Source organism: Armigeres subalbatus, chromosome 3 (genome assembly GCF_024139115.2).
Source record: "Armigeres subalbatus isolate Guangzhou_Male chromosome 3, GZ_Asu_2, whole genome shotgun sequence".
In the NCBI taxonomy this organism is placed as follows: Eukaryota; Metazoa; Arthropoda; class Insecta; order Diptera; family Culicidae; genus Armigeres; species Armigeres subalbatus.
In genome coordinates, this window is record NC_085141.1 from 414,338,163 (window position 1) to 414,357,810 (window position 19,648).

At 40.9% G+C, this 19,648-nt stretch overlaps 1 protein-coding gene across 1 annotated transcript in view; it reads right to left on the reverse strand.

The window, feature by feature from the left end:
* Window positions 1–1,492: 1,492 nt before the first annotated feature.
* Window positions 1,493–19,648, reverse strand: part of LOC134227213 (toll-like receptor 6) — a 290,118-nt gene continuing 271,962 nt past the window's right edge. The window contains exon 4 of the mRNA XM_062708561.1: window positions 1,493–10,019. Within this exon, the coding sequence (XP_062564545.1) occupies window positions 4,392–8,768 (4,377 nt within the window). The 5' untranslated portion in view covers window positions 8,769–10,019 and the 3' untranslated portion in view covers window positions 1,493–4,391. The remainder of the gene's footprint in view (window positions 10,020–19,648) is intronic.

Genomic DNA, 19,648 nt, shown 5'->3' on the forward strand with positions numbered 1-19,648 from the left:
CGGTCGGTCAACTTATGATTATTTGAATTGACCGATAATTCAGTGGACAATGGATTAATCTCAAGTGGTATGTCTGTTTCTCTGTGATTGCCGCATCCTACCGCACGGCTAAGGTGGGCACCTGCTAAAATATCCTGCGTAAAAAACCTTATCGCTCCTTCGAATAACGGAAAACTTTATCAATCGGCGGCAGTCTTCAAGGTGCAACATGTGTGAGATGTTCACGTAAGTTTTTGCACCTAACTCATTATTATTAGTGTATCTGATGTACGAGAAAGGCACACAGGTGGATCAATCAGGTTTTTATAAGAAATGTTTTATAAGAAATGTTTTTTCAAACCCTCTCAAATTAAAAAAAATGTTCAGAAACCCCCCAGACCAATTTTCTGGCTACGCCACTAATTTCAACTAAACAACGTCACACAAGTGAGGATAGGAAGTCTTGAAGTGTAACAACTCTTAATTGAAGAGAGGTTATACAAACTGTTCGATTTCTCATTAATTTGGAATATTTGTAAGGATCTGTTCAATCCTTACTGGCCATTATCTTATCTTAAAGGCTCCCTCGATATATTTGTAATAAATTCCGCGACAAGACAATAAAAATGAAAACTGATTTCGTTATCATGTATTTTTTTTGGTAGCAAAGTCATTTACATGAAAACTTGGATAACAATTTCATTTCAAAAATGTGTATGCAGTTCCCAACAAAGGTTCAAATGATAACGCTTTTTAATTCTTACTTTTAATGCCCCTGATGTTGGATAATGGTTTGCGTTTCACTTTGAAGAACCCTTAACATCTTTTTATTTAAAGAAAATAAGAAATTGAAAAAAAACGAATAATAGAACTGATCTCCCGGATGCGGATGTTAATCCCGGACACGTCCTTCATTCCGAATACTAGCGCTTCCAATCTTACAAATGCCCATTTTTATTATTTTAGTCTCGAGCATGAAAAATACAAATGAATTCTGTAATCTGTAGACTGTTTGGTGTGAAAACGGCTTATGAAGCTTATTGTTCAGAATATGAATCCTGTTCGAAATTTGAATCAAAATTATACCTAGGGACACGGCAGGTATTTCCGTCCATCGTCGTAGGGGCTAAAACTAACGAAAACAACGTACATTTGCTAGAAATCCACTATAGCAGAACGTTTCTCCTGAGCTTACGATTTGGTACGTATAAGTTTTACAAAAAAAACGTCTCTTTTATTGGTTTTCGAGACTATGACGAACAGACGAAAATACCTGCCGTGTCCCTATCAAGAGTTTGCTTCAACACAAGTGAAACGAAACAACAGAACTGGGAGCAGAATGACATGCGGAGGTTTTCCACAATTCTAATGCAATCGAGTCCAGCACAAAATTTGTGCTTAATCCTCCAGTGGTCATCATATTTTAAATAATACTTACCATGGTTCATTACATTTCGAAAGAAACACACAAAAAAGTTTCGGATACCTTCTTCAATCAAAAAACGCATAGCAGTTTAATTTTTCATAAATAAATTATAGTTTTTATTTTTCGTAATTTGTTCATTTTCTTTTCTGTACTCGCGTGCTTCTCTCATATAGTATTTTAAAATTTTCTCGTATTTGCTCACAGTTTCCCCTCTCTAGTTCTTTGCTTACTGGTTTGTTTGCTTTTTTTCTTTCTGTTTGTGTATCGCATAGTGCTAGTAGGATGTGGCGAGCGTCTGACTTTGTGGTAATGACTTAGCGACTACTATAGTTACAATTCTCTTCGGCCCTTATCAACTTCACCAATGCAATCGCCCTCCTGCTGGTTTGCTGGTTTTGCTTCGAGGTCTTTGCTTCATAATTGTTTTTTTTCCCTATTGCTCACCTATATGTACAGCGGATTTTAATGTAAATGCATGTGTGAGACTGTGTGTGAGTGACTATTCAACAATTTACGAGGGTCAGAATCCGTCGCTTTTTTATAATTTATAATCTTACATTTTAAACTAAATCGAAAAGAGCGAGTTATTTTGTTCGTATTTCTTAGTTAGTTTGCATCTTAGTTTGTATCTTTGTCATGGATAGATTTGTTATGCAAAGGTTTTTTTTGTTTTGTGTGTTTGCTAACATTTTCTTCTGTTTTGTTTTTGTAAGTCGTAGTTCGGTTGGTTTCTGGAATATGTACATAATTTGATAATTGCTAGAATTTTAAAAATTTCTATATTTACATACAAGACTCTGTTACTTAAATACTAGTATCTTCAACTGGTAGCTTCCGTTTGCAACTCTTCTATTCCGCGCTAATTTGAGTTTTTTTTTCGATGAGGTAATAAAAACAACACAACAAAATAGCTTTATACTGGTTTTGAATTTGTTCTTTTCAGCATATTCCATATAATTCTCTTAATAGGAAACCTAACCATCCACCAATATGGAGGAACTCGTTTGTTTATGTTTGTGTCAAACATGGCAACTGCAACATTTCAGAACTGCACAGATTCGAAAAGTCCGGATGAAATCATACAAGGTGGGCGATTTGTTCAAGACTGTGGATAATCATCAGCGCTAATTTGTTTCGGTTAACGAGATTCGTGACTGCTCCACCTGAACCACCGGGGGATTGGGGATCAGAGAAAAAATGTAAATCATTTCAGTTCCGGAGAGTGTGGTAGCACTAATTTATGGCTCGAGTTGCTTGTTTTGATTAACTGCTAACATGGTTTCTAACTGGCAATAGTTGCAGCTCTCTTGAATCCATTAATTCTTTTCGGGGTGTGTTGAATTTAAACTCTTTTCCGATTCGATTGCTCTGCGAGCGGAACGAAATTTGTTTCAACGTTAATTCACTTCACTCGCCAGAGCGTTGCGTCGATCGAGCGGATGGTTTTCAATTAAATTTCCATACGAAATCACTTAACATTCTCGCTGCGTCTAATTTTTGTGTTTTGTTTCGACTTCTACCCGCATACCAAGTCGTCACTCATGCAGCGAAGTACGCACGTCCGTTTCCATTCTTAAGGGCAATCAACTCGAATGCTGAACATGGAGGCAACAATAGCTTTTGGAAATCAACCAATTTTTTATTCTCATACAATGGTAATTGCATTGCTAGACATTCAGTGACAGCAGTTTTGTACACCTGAAATAAATTGGCTCTGAACCATTTCACCTTAACTTGGTATTATCAATCGAAGTGCAGTGTTCGACTGGAGAACTTCGATAGACAGGAAAAGGCAAATTGCTTCTCTCATTAATCGCATTTTTCCCGCCCGTATTTTTCGTTTTGTGAATTAAAACAAATTTCCAGCATTTCGTTTCTTATGTTTTGGAAACCAACAAAGAAGAGAAAAAACGGTTCGTATTTTAAGCATGGTTAAATCTATTAGCGAGCTCCAGTGCATAGGCAATAGGGTGGTCCAGCGTCCGGATTTGGCGTTCTTCTAGAACTCAGGCGTGAAGAATCAGATTAAATCTTTATTCCCTCGCTGGCTCCCTGGATATCTTTTCAGAGTTTGATCAGAACAAAAGGAATTATAAAAGAACGAGAAGCAAAATATAAGAAAAAACTGAAAAACGCTTTCAATCATCAACCGTAATGGAAGATTGATTCTGAAGAGATTAGAATTAGTTTCTCTTCGTTGGGTCTTTCGTTATTTCTGTGACTTTTGCCGGAGTGAGTGTGAGGAACATCGGCCAGAAATGCTAAACGTGAGTGGGAAATTTTCCTTTGTGACTAGAATTTCAACGTTTTGTTAATGGTTGAGAACGCAGCTCGGAACCGTTCTTCCAGAGGGAATGTCATATTTCACTGTGCGTCTTACGGTTTTAGGAAGAACGCATCCGTGGCAATAAAACTATGTTCAAGCCTGAATGAGGGAAGCATGGGACGAAGCAGGGGCGTATAGGTTAGAAGTTCATTTATGTTGTATTTTTATGTCTCTGTTCCTTCTCCGGTTGGAGTGTGGATGAGACTCTTGTTGGAAGAAGTAGGGCAGAATTTTATGATTTAGTTTGTTCCTAGGGGGCCTTTCAAAGTTTGTGCATCAGAAACACAATTCAAATCAAGTTAAAAGTAGTTTGAAAACTTGCCATAGCCAAAACTATTCTAATATGATTTTTTGAGAAAATCTCAAAGTTTTACTTCAACACATACCCAAAACGAACAAAATTGATTCAAGAGAGCCAAATTCTACGTAAAATTACCACTGAAACGGACCTTCTATTAGTGAGAGCATTTATGTCTTAGTGTATTTGGTGTACAAGTGAGTTAGGACTGAGTGATTTCTAGTATTTTGCAGATAATGTCATGGCGTAACTACAATCTGTGAGTTGACTGTTTACAGTGCGGATTTTTCTTTAGTGCTTGAGAGTACTTTTCTCCTGCTTCAACGATAAAAATAATTAACTAACCTGTATTTAAGTAATCGTTATGCCCACATGGCCTGTGGCAGTCTTCTATCATTGAAATTGTTCTTCTGTTCGTGTCCAATCGTGTTGGACTTATCACCCTTGCCGTTGCCGCTACCGCTGCTGGCCGCGCCTCCGTTGATCGGCTTTCTACTGCTGTTGTTGAAACTACTGCTGCTATTGCCGTTCAAGTTGTTCGAAGCACTGGAATTGCTGTGGAAACCGCCGACGGTGTCCGCCTTGCCCATGAAGGCCGTAGACAAAATGTTCGGAGGTCCACCGTTCGGGATTGGCGGCGGCGGTCCTCCGTGGTTGGATGCGATCGAGTGCGAACACTCGCTCGAACCCCGCGACGACGTCGAGTACTTGCTGCTGGAGGTGCATTCGAACGTTTCCCCCGCGATCCTCTCGCAGCTGGTGTTGTACGTCTCGTGCGTTGTGTCCAGCAGACAGTTGGAAGGAACCGCGTACTCGTGTTGCCTCTCAGCTGTCACTTTTCGACTGAAGTCGTTCAGCCGCCTTTCGTGTTGCGTTGTGTTATATTTACAATTACTAACGGTATCATAATTATCACAGTTTCTCGGGCAGTTGCCTCCGATGGTGGCATAGCTGTGGCTCTCCAGCCGCCCATGTCCTGGAGCCGGAAGCGTACCACCACGCCCTAAGCCCGGTGCCGCAGCCAGTCCACCTCCCCGCCCAGTTGTGGCGGTGTTGTACTCGTTGGCCGTAGCGTAGATGTTGATCGCCGACCTCTTGTTCAAACAGTTGCTCTTTTTTACGTGAGGAAGCGCAATTCTGAGCTTCTGCCAAAACTTCTTGTCATCCCACTCGATGCAGGTGTTTGTACGAAGGTACAGCCTCATATCGGCGTCCAGATCACGTTGCGGAAGGTCTCCGTATAGGATGATAATCAGCTTTCGGCGCCTCTTAAGCACTTCGTGGATGGCTCCTTTGAACTCAAATCGGGACCACTCGTTATAGAGGAAGTTCTTCGAGAGCACTAAAATGGCACGCTTTGAACTTTCGACCGCTTCCACGATGGTATCGGCGATGTAGGTGTTGATGTTGAAATCTCGGTAGTGTAAGCACAGCCGAAATCCGATGTCGTTTTCCAGAGTCGAAGCTAGAACCTGGTTCACAAAGTGCTCATCTTGCAGCGAATTGATTATGTACGCATCATACAAACGGTCTTTGTCATACTCGTTGACGAATGTCCCGGACTTGTAGCACAACGATCCAAAGCAGCTGCTGTGAGCCCAAACCTTCAGTTCCTTTCGGTAGCAGAACATTCCGAAGATCAGCCCAAAGAATCCGACGAACGCACAAGTAGCCACCAAAAGCAGCGGCAGCATGTCTTCAATTTCCTGCGTATGAACAATCGAACTCATGCCTTCCCCCCGGAACGTACACTTGGTGCCATTCTTCTCCTTCAGAATACTCGTCAAATTATTGTACACACAACTGATTTCATTGGCATCGATTATCTTCTCCGTATTTGATTGCAAATAAATTCTCAGTTTGTTCAAAAAACTACAATCACAAGTCCACATATTATTCGCCAGCGAAATTTCCACTAAATAAGGATTCGATGCCAGTTGCCACACTTCAAAGCTCGAGATACGGTTCCCATCCAAACGCAACACTTCCAATTTTCTCAGTTCCGAAAACGTGTGATCTTCAATGTAGGAGATCTTATTCCCCTGCAGATACAACTCCCGCAATCCCTCCAACGCACTAAACTCATTTCCGTACAACTTCTGAATGTTATTATGTTCCAAATGCAGAATCATCATCCTCTTCAGTCCGATGAACGTCGTGTTGTAAATTATCTCGATATTGGAATGATTCGCGTACAGCACTTTCAAATTCTTCCTCCCGATAAAACTATGCCCGGACAGTTCCACCAAATTGTTCCCATCCAAATACACCTCGGTCGTGTCCATCGGAATATTGTTCGGAATGTCGGTATAGCCCGCGGCCGAGCAGTCCACCACGTTGGTCGACCAACTGTTGTCGTGATAGCACTGGCACTTGTTCGGGCATGTCATCTCGCAGTCGCACGCGTCAAACTCGCAGCAGTGGCACAAGGCGAAGCAGTGCGTCTGATAGTTGCACAAGAAATGCTTCGGTTCGGCCTCAATCAGCGGAATGAACGCCCGCTCCCGATTGTACATCAGCTTGCAGTACACCGTTTCTATGTCGTTAATCGTCGGATATTGGCGCGAAGTCACGTGGTTAATCTTCTGCAGCCAGTCGATGTTGCAGTCGCACACGAACGGATTCCCACCGATGTAGAACTCCGGAAGCTGCTTATCACCCGGCACCGGTTGCAACCTCAGCGCCTTGATATCCAACCCGGTCAGCTGGTTCGCGTAGAGGTCCACCCGCGTCAGGTTCGTTTTGTGGATGAAGCAGTGCGGCTCCACGTGCATAATCTGATTATCGTTCAGGAACAAAAACTCGATACTGTTCGGAATGGACGTGGGGGTTACTTTCGTAATCCGATTGAAACTAGCATCGAGGGTCTGCAGGTACAGCTGATTGTCCATCCCGAAGCGGTTGCCCAGCTCGGCCAGCTCGTTTTTATGCAAATCGAGCCACTGCAGGTGGATGGGAATTTGCGAGTAATCAAAGTGCTCGAGCCGATTGTCGGATATATTTAGCCACACCAGGTTGGGCATTTTGGTGAACAGGCCGTCAATGTCGGTGAGCAAATTTCCATCCAAACGAATCGCCTGCACGCTAAAAGCTGACTCGAAAGCACCCGATTCAATGTTTTGGATTTTGTTGCGGGCGAGGTTCAAAATTTGCAGGCTGGGCAGGTCCTTGAATGCTTTCCGGGTAATGTTTTCGATGTTGTTGCTGATAAGGCGGAGACCGTAGAGGTTGTTCATTCCACGGAATCCGGGCTCTTCAATGACGGTGATGGAGTTTTCGCCCAGATCAACGGTTCTGAGCAGTCGCATGTCTTTCAATGCGAGTGGGACTTGGGTCAGTTCGTTTCCATTTAGGTTGAGGTCCTGGAGAGAGCTGCAGTTGCGGAAAGCTTCCGGGTGGACTCCCGTCAGGACGTTGTTGTCGAGGGAAAGTAGCGACAATGCGTATAATCCGTTCAACGAATATGCATCAAGGTACTTGATTTTGTTGTGGGATAGCAACAGTGTGTGCAGATTGTTCATAGGGGAGAAAGTGTCAGCGGCGATATTTTCTAGCTGATTATGACGCAGATTCAGGATTTGGAGGGTGTATAAATCGGAGAAAATCTCCGATTCCAGTTTGGTTATTTTGTTGTTTGCGAGATTCAGTAGCACAAGTCGAATAAGTCCGGAGAATGTTTCTCGATTGACCCAAGCGGAGGTTAGTTGATTCATGGACAAATCCAGTGCTTGAAGGTGTTCCAGCTTGGAGAAAATATGTGGTGCCAAAACACTGATGGAGTTATTCTGCAGATAGATTTCCTGGACAGATTGAGCGGGATCTTTAAACAGATCCGTTGGCAACGCAACGATTTTGTTTGAACTCAAATCCAGTATCTGCAACTCTTTCAGCCCATTTAGAGCTTTATCGCCAACCATCGAAATTTCGTTATCGTGGATTTTTAGCAGCTTCAATCGTTTCAACATTCCAAATCCACTTGCAGGCAGCAACACGAAATGATTTTTCGAAACATCCAAGTCCTCCAAATCCAAATTGCAACTGACTGTACTAGCGTTTTGTCCAGCAATTTCTTCTTTCACCTTCTCCCGGAAGCCCAAATCGTTCACATCTTGCAGTCGATTCGAACTGATGTTCAAAGATCTCAATCCGTTCAGCGAACAGAACAAATGATCCGGAAGCGACCAAATATTGTTCATGCTGAAATCCAGCTGCTCCAAATTTTTCGAATGCACAAACACCTCCGGTTCGATCTCCAGATTCAGCTCCGGCCAGTTGATGTTGTGGGTCCGAAGGGTGAAATTCCTCAAATCGCTCAACCCTGCCAAAACATCGTTACCGAACTTGGCAATCTTGCAGTGCTCCATCGACAGGCTCTTGAGCCTAATCAGATGGGCAAACGATTTGGGCTGCAGTTTGCTCCGTGCCATAATAGCGTCGTTACAAATCACCGTTAGCGAAGCCGTATGCTCCGATGGTATCACACTAAAGTTTGTATTATCGAATTCACTGTTCACAGTTCTTAGATTGCACACCAGATCCACTTCATCGTCGGGCGTAACGCGGTACTTGCAGTCGTCCGGAGCATCGTACCGCAAATTCGATTCCACCGGACTAGTCGGGTAGTATCGTGCTTCGGCCGAGTCGTACTGCAGGCTGTAGTTGACCTGGACCGACAGCAGCAGGACCAGCAACAAGGCCGGCAACGCCACTAGTTCACTTTTTCGCGTAATAAGACTCATTTTGCCTCCTCCGTATTCTTCACGCTCCGTCACTTCTTTCCTCTGGTCGGAAATTGAACCACTTTTTTGCTTCTATCGGCTGCTTCAATCATTTAAGATAAATACACTTCATTTTTCAGACGCCTAGCGAGAAACTTTTTCCTCCTTCTCTTTTGCGCCAAAACACAAACTGAAGAGAACAAATTAAACATTAAAGAACTAGCGCAACAAGACCATTCGTCGAATGTGTTTTTATATCATACAAGTTCTCATCTTCGCCAATGTTTCATGTTTTCCCGCTATCTGCGTTAACCAATTTAGACACTTGTTAAATCTTCTGTACAACGATCAAATTATCCACAAAAGTTTGTACGATTCTCACATCACTTGCCAACTAGCTTCAGTAGTCCTTCATGTAAACCGAAATGAAACTGTTTTCGTTCGTCCTGGCTGCTCGTTGTCACAGTAAAAACGCGAATGTTGTACCGACGAACGCAAGAGCATCTTTCGTCATGAGCGTCTAAAGTTGTACTAAACTGTTCGCTGCCCGAGCTCACTTGTATATATGAGCTTCGCCATTCGCACCGTCCTCTCCGCTCTGCCGAAGACAGTCGAACTCTCTCCCAGCTCGTATGGGTCCAACCCGAACGCACCCGAACCCAACAGGATACTGTGCGTACAGCAGCGCAAAAGTCTCCACACGTTCGCTGGTAGTGGTGTCGTGTTTTTATTTGTCCGTGTTTGTTCTACGGCTTTTCCATCGAATTCTCTACACACTATGCTCGCTGTTCGACCACCTCACCACCGAGCTTCACTTCATTATTTTATTCTGATTTCTTCACCACTGACTGCCGCAAACTGCACTTAATTTTCATTTATGCTGATATAGTTCTACAGTTTTTTTCCCTCCCAACGCGCTCAATTCGAAATTAAAAACTCTCGCTCTCGCCGTGCCTCTCTTTCACGGCAAACTCGTGGCTCCTGTATTGTACAAACTTTTTCCCGTCCGTTCGATTCCACCCCGAAAAACGTTTAATCCTGCGACGAAGTTTGCTTCGCGTCGTTCTTCTTTCGCCTGCACCTTCTCGAAAGGAAGTCAGAAAACCGAAATCGTTTTGTTTCGAAAATTTCTACTGCATTGAGAATGCTGCCGTCGCTGCTGGTCCTACTGGTGTTACTCTCGGCTCGGCCGGGCCAGGGGGTCCTTTCGGCGCGCGGCACCGGTGGCTGTCGACTTTAATTACTGCACACCCGACTGCAACTCACAAGGGCCTGCGAAAAAATCGTCGGAGAGAGAGAGAGGAGAAAAGTTTTAAATTTATGTTCACAATCATTGTAAATTGCTGTTGCGAGGGAGAGCACACAGTCGTCTGAAGGAGTGCAAAAAATGGTAATGCACAGCGTAATGAATAGCAGGGATTCGAGTTTAATTATGCAAGAAAACAGAAATCGAACCAACCGACAGAGCGGTGGCGAGTAAAGTTTTTCATTTCCAGTGGCAAAAAATAAGGAATCATGAAAGGAAAGTGAAATGGGTACTCCGGGGAAGATTGTTGACCTCTGGTGATTATTGAAGAAGGGAAACCAGGCGGTAGATAAGTCTGTTCGGTCGAGAGATTTCAATCCAGTGAGTCAATATTGATTTCGGCGCTAGACTGTCTTGTTATTGTTGGTTGATTGGCAAGTTGATCGGATTGCTAAATTTGGATTATGAAGCGGATTTCGCAATAAAGAAGCTTTGGTGGAGATATTCTGAGAATAAATTGATTTTGAATTCGCATTTAAATAACGGTTGAAATGTTTTCTTTTCATTTAAGGGTCATTTTCTCACTAAGAAAGAAAAAGAAATAAATGCATTCCAACGATATTCGATTTCATTAATATACCGTTTTGACTCGAAGTCCGGACACCTAAGCACTGCTGAATTTTCAGTTCAATATTTCAAACGGAATTAAGTATTTGACACTGAGTGATAACACACCCTGTCAAGATTAACTTATCAAATTTGCTGTAGTGTACTGAAAATGACATTTTGTATGCACGAAATAGCTAATATTATCGAAAACATTGAACATCGCTTGCTTCGAAATCCGGACACAGTATAAGAGATGCTTCAAATACCGGACAATTTTGCTTCGAATTTCCGGACACTCCGAGTTTGGCCTATATTGATTCTCAAATAGCAAATTTAATCCGTTCAAAGACAACTAGGATATTGCATTCATATTTCTCGAATCACATAAATCCGTAAGGTAAGGTTTCTATACACATTTGTATGGAAATCTGGCATCCCCCCGTTGTGTGTACCATCCGAAGTTTCTGCTCCGAGATTGACCAGGACTACCAAAAAATTGCAATTGAATTGGGAATCTAATAATTTCATACAATCTCCCCCCTCTCCCCTTTCAAGGTAGAACGCTTTTTAGAAATTTGACATGTCTATGGTTAATGAAAAATTGTCTTCAAAACTACCTCTCAAATTCAACGTGGATAAGCTGCAATGGATTAAGAGAATCATTAGATGACCAAAATTCTTTTCTAATCAATGATACCAGAAATAAATATGATAGGGGGAATATAAATGAATGAGAAATAAATATGATAGGGGGAATTGTGCCGATTTCCATCTCACTGAATATATATTCATCTCATCGCGAAACAAAGAAATACGGTACCAAATTCGTCGATTCTTTTTTTTAGCCTGCGTGCTGCCTGCGGAAAAAATCACAAAAATAAGAAATAAATCAAATAATTTTTTTTTTTAATTTTTGATGGGATGAACATCGGAGAATTAAAATTATGCATTATCTTATCATTGTTAAGATATACTTCGAAATATAGACATTAGTGGTATTTATGTGTCTTTTGAAATCCGTTTCAGTTTGCTATTAGAAATCAAGAATTGAAAGGAGCGATTGAAATAATGAATTCATGCGGATTGATAAATCCGGGAATGTCCGAGAGATGTTGAGTTTTTTCTATTTGACGGGTGTCGTTCACAACGTGTTTTTTTTTTGTAAAAAATCTATTTCTACGAACTTGTTCATTTTTATTCTACAAAATGTGGATGGTTAAAAAAACTTTTGAAGACAACCTTTCACTAGAAACTGAAGGCAAGTTTTGCTACTTGTGTGCAATTAATAAAGTGATACCATTTACAATATATGTATGAGTATATATCGATAAGCTGAGAACAAGCAATGTTCCTTTTGGGGTGTAGCAACTCAAATCTAATGAAATTGTAACTATGCTTGCTCATTACGAATCATTTGATTTCCATTAACTTAACTGATAAACAGTTATTTAACATCATTCCAGCATGTCCGGCAATCGAAGCAATTGTAAAAACTTGCCTCGAAGTCCGGACATACAGAAAATGTAATAAAAATTATAAATCTATGAATTCCCAAGCAATTTCTCTAATTCATGCCAAAGAGTGCTATCATGATAAAATATAGAAAATATGAGCTTAGTTTTTCTAATGTTGAGTCTAAAGCTGCATTCTAAGAAAAACGAAATTCACCGTTGATTATGACATGCCTTCAACTTTTACCTCTAATTTTCAAGTTTTTACCACAGATCACTGATTACTTACATGTGTTAAAATGGTTTCAAGTCTAAGAATCGTTCCCTGCATTGATAACCCAAGAAATACTTGTTGAGATGGTAAATAAAGTCAAATAACAATTGAAGTGTCCGGCTTTCGAAGCGTCCGGCAATTCGAAGCAAAACGGTAGTCAAGTTTTAAAACAGAAACGATTTTGATAATAATTTGCACTCAATACGAATTCAACTGCAGATCGCAGTAAGCCATACTGATTTTCCATTTGTTGACACATTTCGTTAGTTCCGGCAGGTTTCGGCAAAGTTAAGAATAATTAGATTCGGCTGCAGATGTCTTCACTCCATTTAGCTTTTCAGGCAAAAAACAACTTAAAAATAATCTAAAGTTTTTTCCCAGGCGTTTGTCAGTTTTACTAAGGAGTTAATCTTAACGGAGTGCGCGTGATTGCAGTTTGTATACGGAGATATATTTTGGTTAAAAAATGCGCGGTTGTGTACATAATTGTATCAGAAAAAAACAGAATCATCCACCTAGCGGTGAGGATGGTTCAACACACCATTTTCTTCAGAACTTATGAACGCAATGGCCAATAGTGATTATATTCAATAGTGATCAACTACGATTTGTCCTGCGCCGAATACAAATTGTTGCGAGAAAATCGGTTAAGAATTACGATACGGAAAAGTTGCATACACACGAACAGACAGACATTTGTTCAGCTCGACAAACCGAGTCGATTGGTGAGATTGTTCAAACTATTTTATAGTAAGATATAATCTTGAAAACTCAATACGTTTGCAAAATCCGAAGGTTTGTTCATTGATCCATAATCCAATTCATAATACTAGCAAGAGCAGGCATGGCTGATTGTAGGCAACAGAGTATTTGTATTAATCGTGAAACTCCAGGCAGTCTGAAATGGAACTAACATTTGCTAACTTCTGTATGAAATCTAACTATAATACAGTCAGCTTTGTTATAAAGCATCATTGTCACAGCGAAGAATAAAATACTACAGAGAAGACCAAAACTATCAGACAAAACATTTTTGAGTACACAGGATTTTGTTTTTACACGATTTTTTTTCGAAAGCATCTTGCATACCGTCGTGCGGGGCTTCTTTTGATTCCGGGGGCTACTTTGGATTTTTAATTTTTTGAAAAAACTAAACGGAAAAAATACCAAATTTGTAACAGAAAGTTGCCGTCCAACTATCAACAAGACACCTGATTGGTGATAATGACAATTTTATAGTAATTTTCGTTATAATTCTTGTTTTAAAATGTCCAAAGTAGCCCCTTATTTTTCAAAAGAAGCCCCGCACGACGGTATACCCTTGTTTAAAGCAAGACAAGATTCAAAATGATAGCAAAGGAGGCAATTTGGGTTTTTAGTCATCAATCTTGTGTACACAAAAATGAATTTCTGTCTGTCTGACCCTTTTAGACTCGGAAACTACTGAACCGATCGGCGTAAATATTGGTATGCAGAGGTTTCTGGGGTCGGGAAAGTTTCTTAAGATGGTTTGAGACCGCTCTCCCCGTTGGAAAGAGGGGCTCCCATACAAATGAAACAGAAATTTCTGCATAACTCGAGAACTAATCAGAGAATAAATCAAGTTTAGGCGAAACAAATTTCGTCGCATCTGCTAGTAATACATATTTAAAACTGCGGTGTAAACTTGTGTAGAGGTGTTCGCCGATCAGAAAATCGTTTCAGCCAGCGGCAGCGTGAATCTGCGTGGCGATTTTTAATTACGTTCGTTTCTTGAAGATTTTTTTTCTGTATTTTTTGGGATATTTCTAGAGATTAGCGGGAGAAACTTTTGAATTTCGCCGGAAAATCTGATGTATTCCCCCAAAAATATAAAAATATTTATTTGGAAATTATTTTCGGATTTACCTCGGGAACTACTTGTGGGGAATAGGGCGAGTCTGAATAAAGCATTCGCACTTTTTTGGTTACATTGGTAGATAAAGTTGAACGTATGACTTATTTCATATTATAAATGTAGAAACAAGCTTAAATATTTTCAAATCACATGAAAAAATAAAAGATAACCAATTTGAAATTCAATTCCAGTTGACTGACAGGGAATAGATTGTTCAAAGGGTGACATAGAATATTAATGAAGATCATTCAGTTTTTATTTCTTGAGGCGGAAGGACGCTGATTGTTTATCGGCGTCCAAAGCGTGTTTTTCACGGAGAAGGTATACAAATCGTTTGGCTACGACACTACTGTGAAGTTTATTTGGAATTTTCGAAGGAAGCTCTTTGGAATTTCAAAGAAATAATATTTGGAATTTCCACGGAAAAATCTTCGGAATATATAAAGCCTGTCCACGTTAAATTCCGGACAGTTAGATAATGTTCAATTGATTTGTCACTGTTTCACCAATTTGAACAAGAGCTAAGACATGCTGAAAGCAGCAGTAAAGCAAAGAGATTGGGCTGTCATGTAAATAGATCGTCTCATTGCGTGGTAAAAATGTTTAAAAATCGCGTTTGGTGATGGGTGTCCGAAATTTAACGTGAACAGGCTTTATGAGTAATATCTCAGAATTTTTACGGAAAATTGTTACAAATTTCTACAGGGTAATGTTCGGAATATACACTGGAAGTTCCTGTTGATTTTCTGTAAAGTATTCCTCGAAATTTACTCAGAAAAAAACATTTCCGCAGGAGACTGTACGGGGTTTACACGGAAAACTCTTTTTACACGGGTTTACACGGAGAATTCTCCGGAATTGCCACGGAGTTTCCGTGAGAGATTAAGAAAAATGTAGATTCCATCAAAATATTCTTTGGATATCAACGGAAACTTAGGGGAAAAAGGAAATTTATTGGAATTTGCATGGTCTTTTTTTGAACTGTTTTTTCAGAATTCCCACGAAATTCTTTAAAACTCTACATGTTTTCATATTTTCACGGAAACTGTTCGGTAAATCAACGGAATTTTGAAGAAATTTCATTGGATTTCTACGAGAAAATCATTGTATTGTTCACAAGAATATCTTTGGAATTTCCATAAGAAATTAATAATGAAGATAAAGGGTCGTTGGGCCGAAAATCGTTCCGCGGAAAGCCATTTGGTTGAATTACACGTTAAACCGAAAGTCATCTCTCCGAATTGTATCTGGCGAAACGGTTATGCATCGAAAACGGTTTGGCCGAAAATATCATTTGGCCAAAGCTACATGGTAAATAATGTCCACCCGTTTGACGAAAATACGTTTTCGGCCAAATGTCCCTTCTGTCAAACGACCATGACGGCCAAAGAACCTTTCGGCCGAATGACCTTTTCGGCCAAAGGACCATTTCAACAAATGATATTTTCGGTCAAATGGCCCAGTTCGGTTGAACGCCATTTATAGCCGTATGTCTATTTTGGTTAAATTACATTTTCGAACAAATGGTTTGTTCGGCTTGATGGCATATTCGGCCTTGCGGACCTCGGCCCAATGGCCTTTACGTCGTTTGGCCGATAGTCCTTCGGCGAAAGGCCATTTGTTCGAATGTCACTTGATTGATCAACACGTTTTGCCGATTTTCAAATTTCATTTGGCCGAATTGTATGTTTGTCTTGAAGCCAAAGCACATACAGCAGAAAGGAATATTCGGCCGAACTGGTAATTCGCTTAGCTTTAGGCTGACTGTACATATCAATGGTTGTGTAAATTGCACTTCGATCCAAGTGAATAGTGGTTGGGAATTACCGAACTGGTAATTTGGCCGAAAAAGTTGATTATCCGAAATGGTAGTTTGGCCGAAAAAGTCGGCCGAATATATGATGATGATTATGATGAAAGCACCGTTTGGTAGAAATGGCTCGAAAATATCTTTTCAGCAAAGCAAATATTTCGGGCAAATGACTTTTTCTGCCAAATGACATATTAGACTAAACGACTTTTTTTTTGGGAAAATGACCTAGTAAGCACATTCAGTGACAGTCGAATGAATGAGTTGGTGGAGTAGTCGTCTGACTATGTCATTCTATGTTTTGAATATTCATGCGATGTTTGTCAAAATTCGGACCGAAGTTGCTTCATGAAGATGAATATTTTAAGCTCTGGTCGAATGACACTTTCAACCGATTGTCGATTTCAGCCCAATTGCCCTGTCTGCCAGGCGATCATTTTAGCCAAAGGGCATTTTCGGTCAATTGAGCATTTTTGCAAGCGTTTTTTTTTTTTTAGCCAAAGGAAAGGTCTTCGACCAACTGACATTTTCGGCCGAATAAATTTAGGTTAGATGGGCTTCAACCAAATGGTTTATACAGTCAAACAAACAACATACGTGGCTTAATAACTTCTGTCCTTGTGGCCTTCGGCCAAATGGCCTCCTCCCAGATGACTTTTCTCCATTCGAAAATTATAATTCATCTAGGAACCAATCGAGCCCACATTTTGCACAGTTGATTGGGGTCCCAAAACGATTCAGAAAAGAGCCTTGATCTCACTTGATTGGATGGTTGTTTGTTTTTCCATACAAGTGCACACCACACTAGTATCCATTATTTACAATAGACATTCGATAACTGTAAGTCATTTGAATGAAATGATTTTGCACTGTTATTATATAGTTGAAACCAAGATGAATACACCACTAGGTGTTCCAATCTGCCAAATTCACGATTCAGCCATCTTGGATTTTAGTATGGGAGAGCCAGCGGGTTTGTTGTCGTTTTGCACTAGAAATGAAGTTTTCACCCCCGCCTTCTTCTCTTCCAAAAACTTGGCAGATTGGAGCACCTAGTAGTGTATTCATCTTGGTTGAAACTGTCTTCGGACCGCTATTCTTCAAAACAAAGTTAACTACAATAACAACTTTGCCTGCTTGTCATAAGACGAGTTTATATCATCCCATTTAATTCCACCACTCGATTGTACCTTGATAGATACGTATTTCGACCTCAACAGTAAGGTCGTCTTCAGTGTCGTCGAAATACGTATTCGTCAAGGTACAATCAAGCGGTGGAATCAAATGGGATGGTACAAGCTCGTCTTATGACAAGTGAAGACATTCCACTAAAAAGCTCAAAATAATTTTCTTAACTTTTTCTGCACAAATATCCCAAAGAATTCTTAGAGAGTTTTTCGAAGCAATTGCTTTGAAGAATTTCCCAGAAAACTCCTTGAGGCCAAGGGAATTGCTTGATTAATTGCCGAAGGAATTCCTTAAATAATTTAAAGAAAATCCATAGTGCAGGCATTGAATAAAATTAGATCATAAAAAATCGACTAAATTCATGCCAACTTGATGCGTCTACTGCATCCTAATCGATGAAGCTTTCTAGTTCGTTGAAATTTGGCGTTCGGTGATTCAAAGATTGAACATCTTCATCGCTCACCAATGGGAGACAACTAAGCGAAGCAAATAATTTGGTAACCTAACACTTGGCAACCTATACGCTGTTGGAAGAATCTTTTCAGACATTAAGGAAACTCCTCACGGAATCTAAATTCAAAAGTAAGTAACGCACAACTGTCATGTTTATCATTTCACGAAGCAAAGCTAAAATAATAAAAATGACAGTTGTGTATTGCTTCCGTATGGAGCGGTGTGCTCTTAAAAACGCACTTTTGAAATTGACTTTCGTGAGGAGTGTCCTTAAGAAAATTTAGTCCGCTATGAGTATTTATGGAACTCTAATACACTGCATGGGAGGCTTTGATACTTCTTCTGCTCCATCACAGCTTCTTGAAAACAGAGTTCATAAAGCAGAGCACTTGATGTTTTAGTTATAGTTATGTTATTTAGAGCATTTTGATGTTTTAGTTATATTCTATTGGAGCAAGCGTAAAACGAATGCTCAAGTCGTAGCCTCTATGGACACCATACTAAGTTTGGCTTGGCGAACTCTGTTGATCGTTGTTTACGGAGCATAATCGTTGTTTGATATCCATCTGAGCAAGGCTATGATTGGCGTAGGATTCATTCATATAATTTATTTAGCTTATATCTTAACAGATAACACTGAATCAACAATTTGACGTCACAGTACACGGTTTGAGGCCGCATCTCTCCATCCTCGGCTGCGTCCCACGCTCGCCAAGTCGTCCTGCACCTGGTCTGCCCATCTCGCTCGCTGCGCTCCACGCTGTCTCGTACCTGCCGGATCGGAAGCGAACGCCATCTTTGCAGGGTTGCTGTCCGGCATTCTTGCAACATGTCCTGCCCATCGTACCCTTCCGGCTTTTGCTACCTTCTGGATACTGGGTTCGCCGTAGAGTTGGGCGAGCTCATGGTTCATTCTTCGCCGCCACACACCGTCTTCTTGCACTCCGCCAACTCCGCCAAAGATGATCCCAAGCACCCGTCTCTCAAAAACCCCGACTGCTTGCAAGTCCTCCTCGAGCATTGTCCATGTTTCATGTCCGTAGAGGACAACCGGTCTTATAAGCGTCTTGTACATGACACATTTGGTGCGGTGGCGAATCTTTTTCGACCGCAGTTTCTTCTGGAGCCCGTAGTAGGCCCGACTTCCACAGATGATGCGCCTTCGTATTTCACGACTAACGTTATTGTCAGCCGTTAGCAAGGATCCGAGGTAGACGAATTCCTCGACCACCTCGAAGCTATCCCCGTCTATCGTAACACTGCTTCCCAGGCGGGCCCTGTCGCGCTCGGTTCCGCCCACAAGCATGTACTTTGTCTTTGACGCATTCACCACCAGTCCAACTTTTGTTGCTTCACGTTTCAGGCGAGTGTACAGTTCTGCCACCTTTGCAAATGTTCGGCCGACAATGTTCATGTCATCCGCGAAGCAAATAAATTGACTGGATCTGTTGAAAATCGTACCCCGGCTGTTACATCCGGCTCTCCGCATGACACCTTCTAGCGCAATGTTGAACAACAGGCACGAAAGTCCATCACCTTGTCTTAGTCCCCGGCGCGATTCGAACGAACTGGAGTGTTCGCCCGAAATCTTCACACAGTTTTGCACACCATCCACCGTAGCTTTGATCAGTCTGGTAAGCTTCCCAGGGAAGCTGTTCTGGCGTAGGATGTTATGATTGAATTAGATCAATGCTCGTCCGCTTTACTCACGCTTTAAATGCCTGCCTGAAGGAAATCTTGAAGGAATTTTTTGAATAAAATAAAGGAATTCCTGGGGGAATTTTTCAAAGAAACTCTTCAGAATATCCAAAGCATTTTTCTGGAGAAACAGTGTCAAGAATTCTCAGTTACTCTCAATTTATTTATTACAAATTCCTTCAAAAATCTGTTTGAAAAATTATTTTAGGAATTTCTTCAGTATTGCTTTCAAAAAAGTTTCTGTTTACTACAGTTGGTATTCTCCTCATCATCCTTCATTCATCGAACGAGTGCAT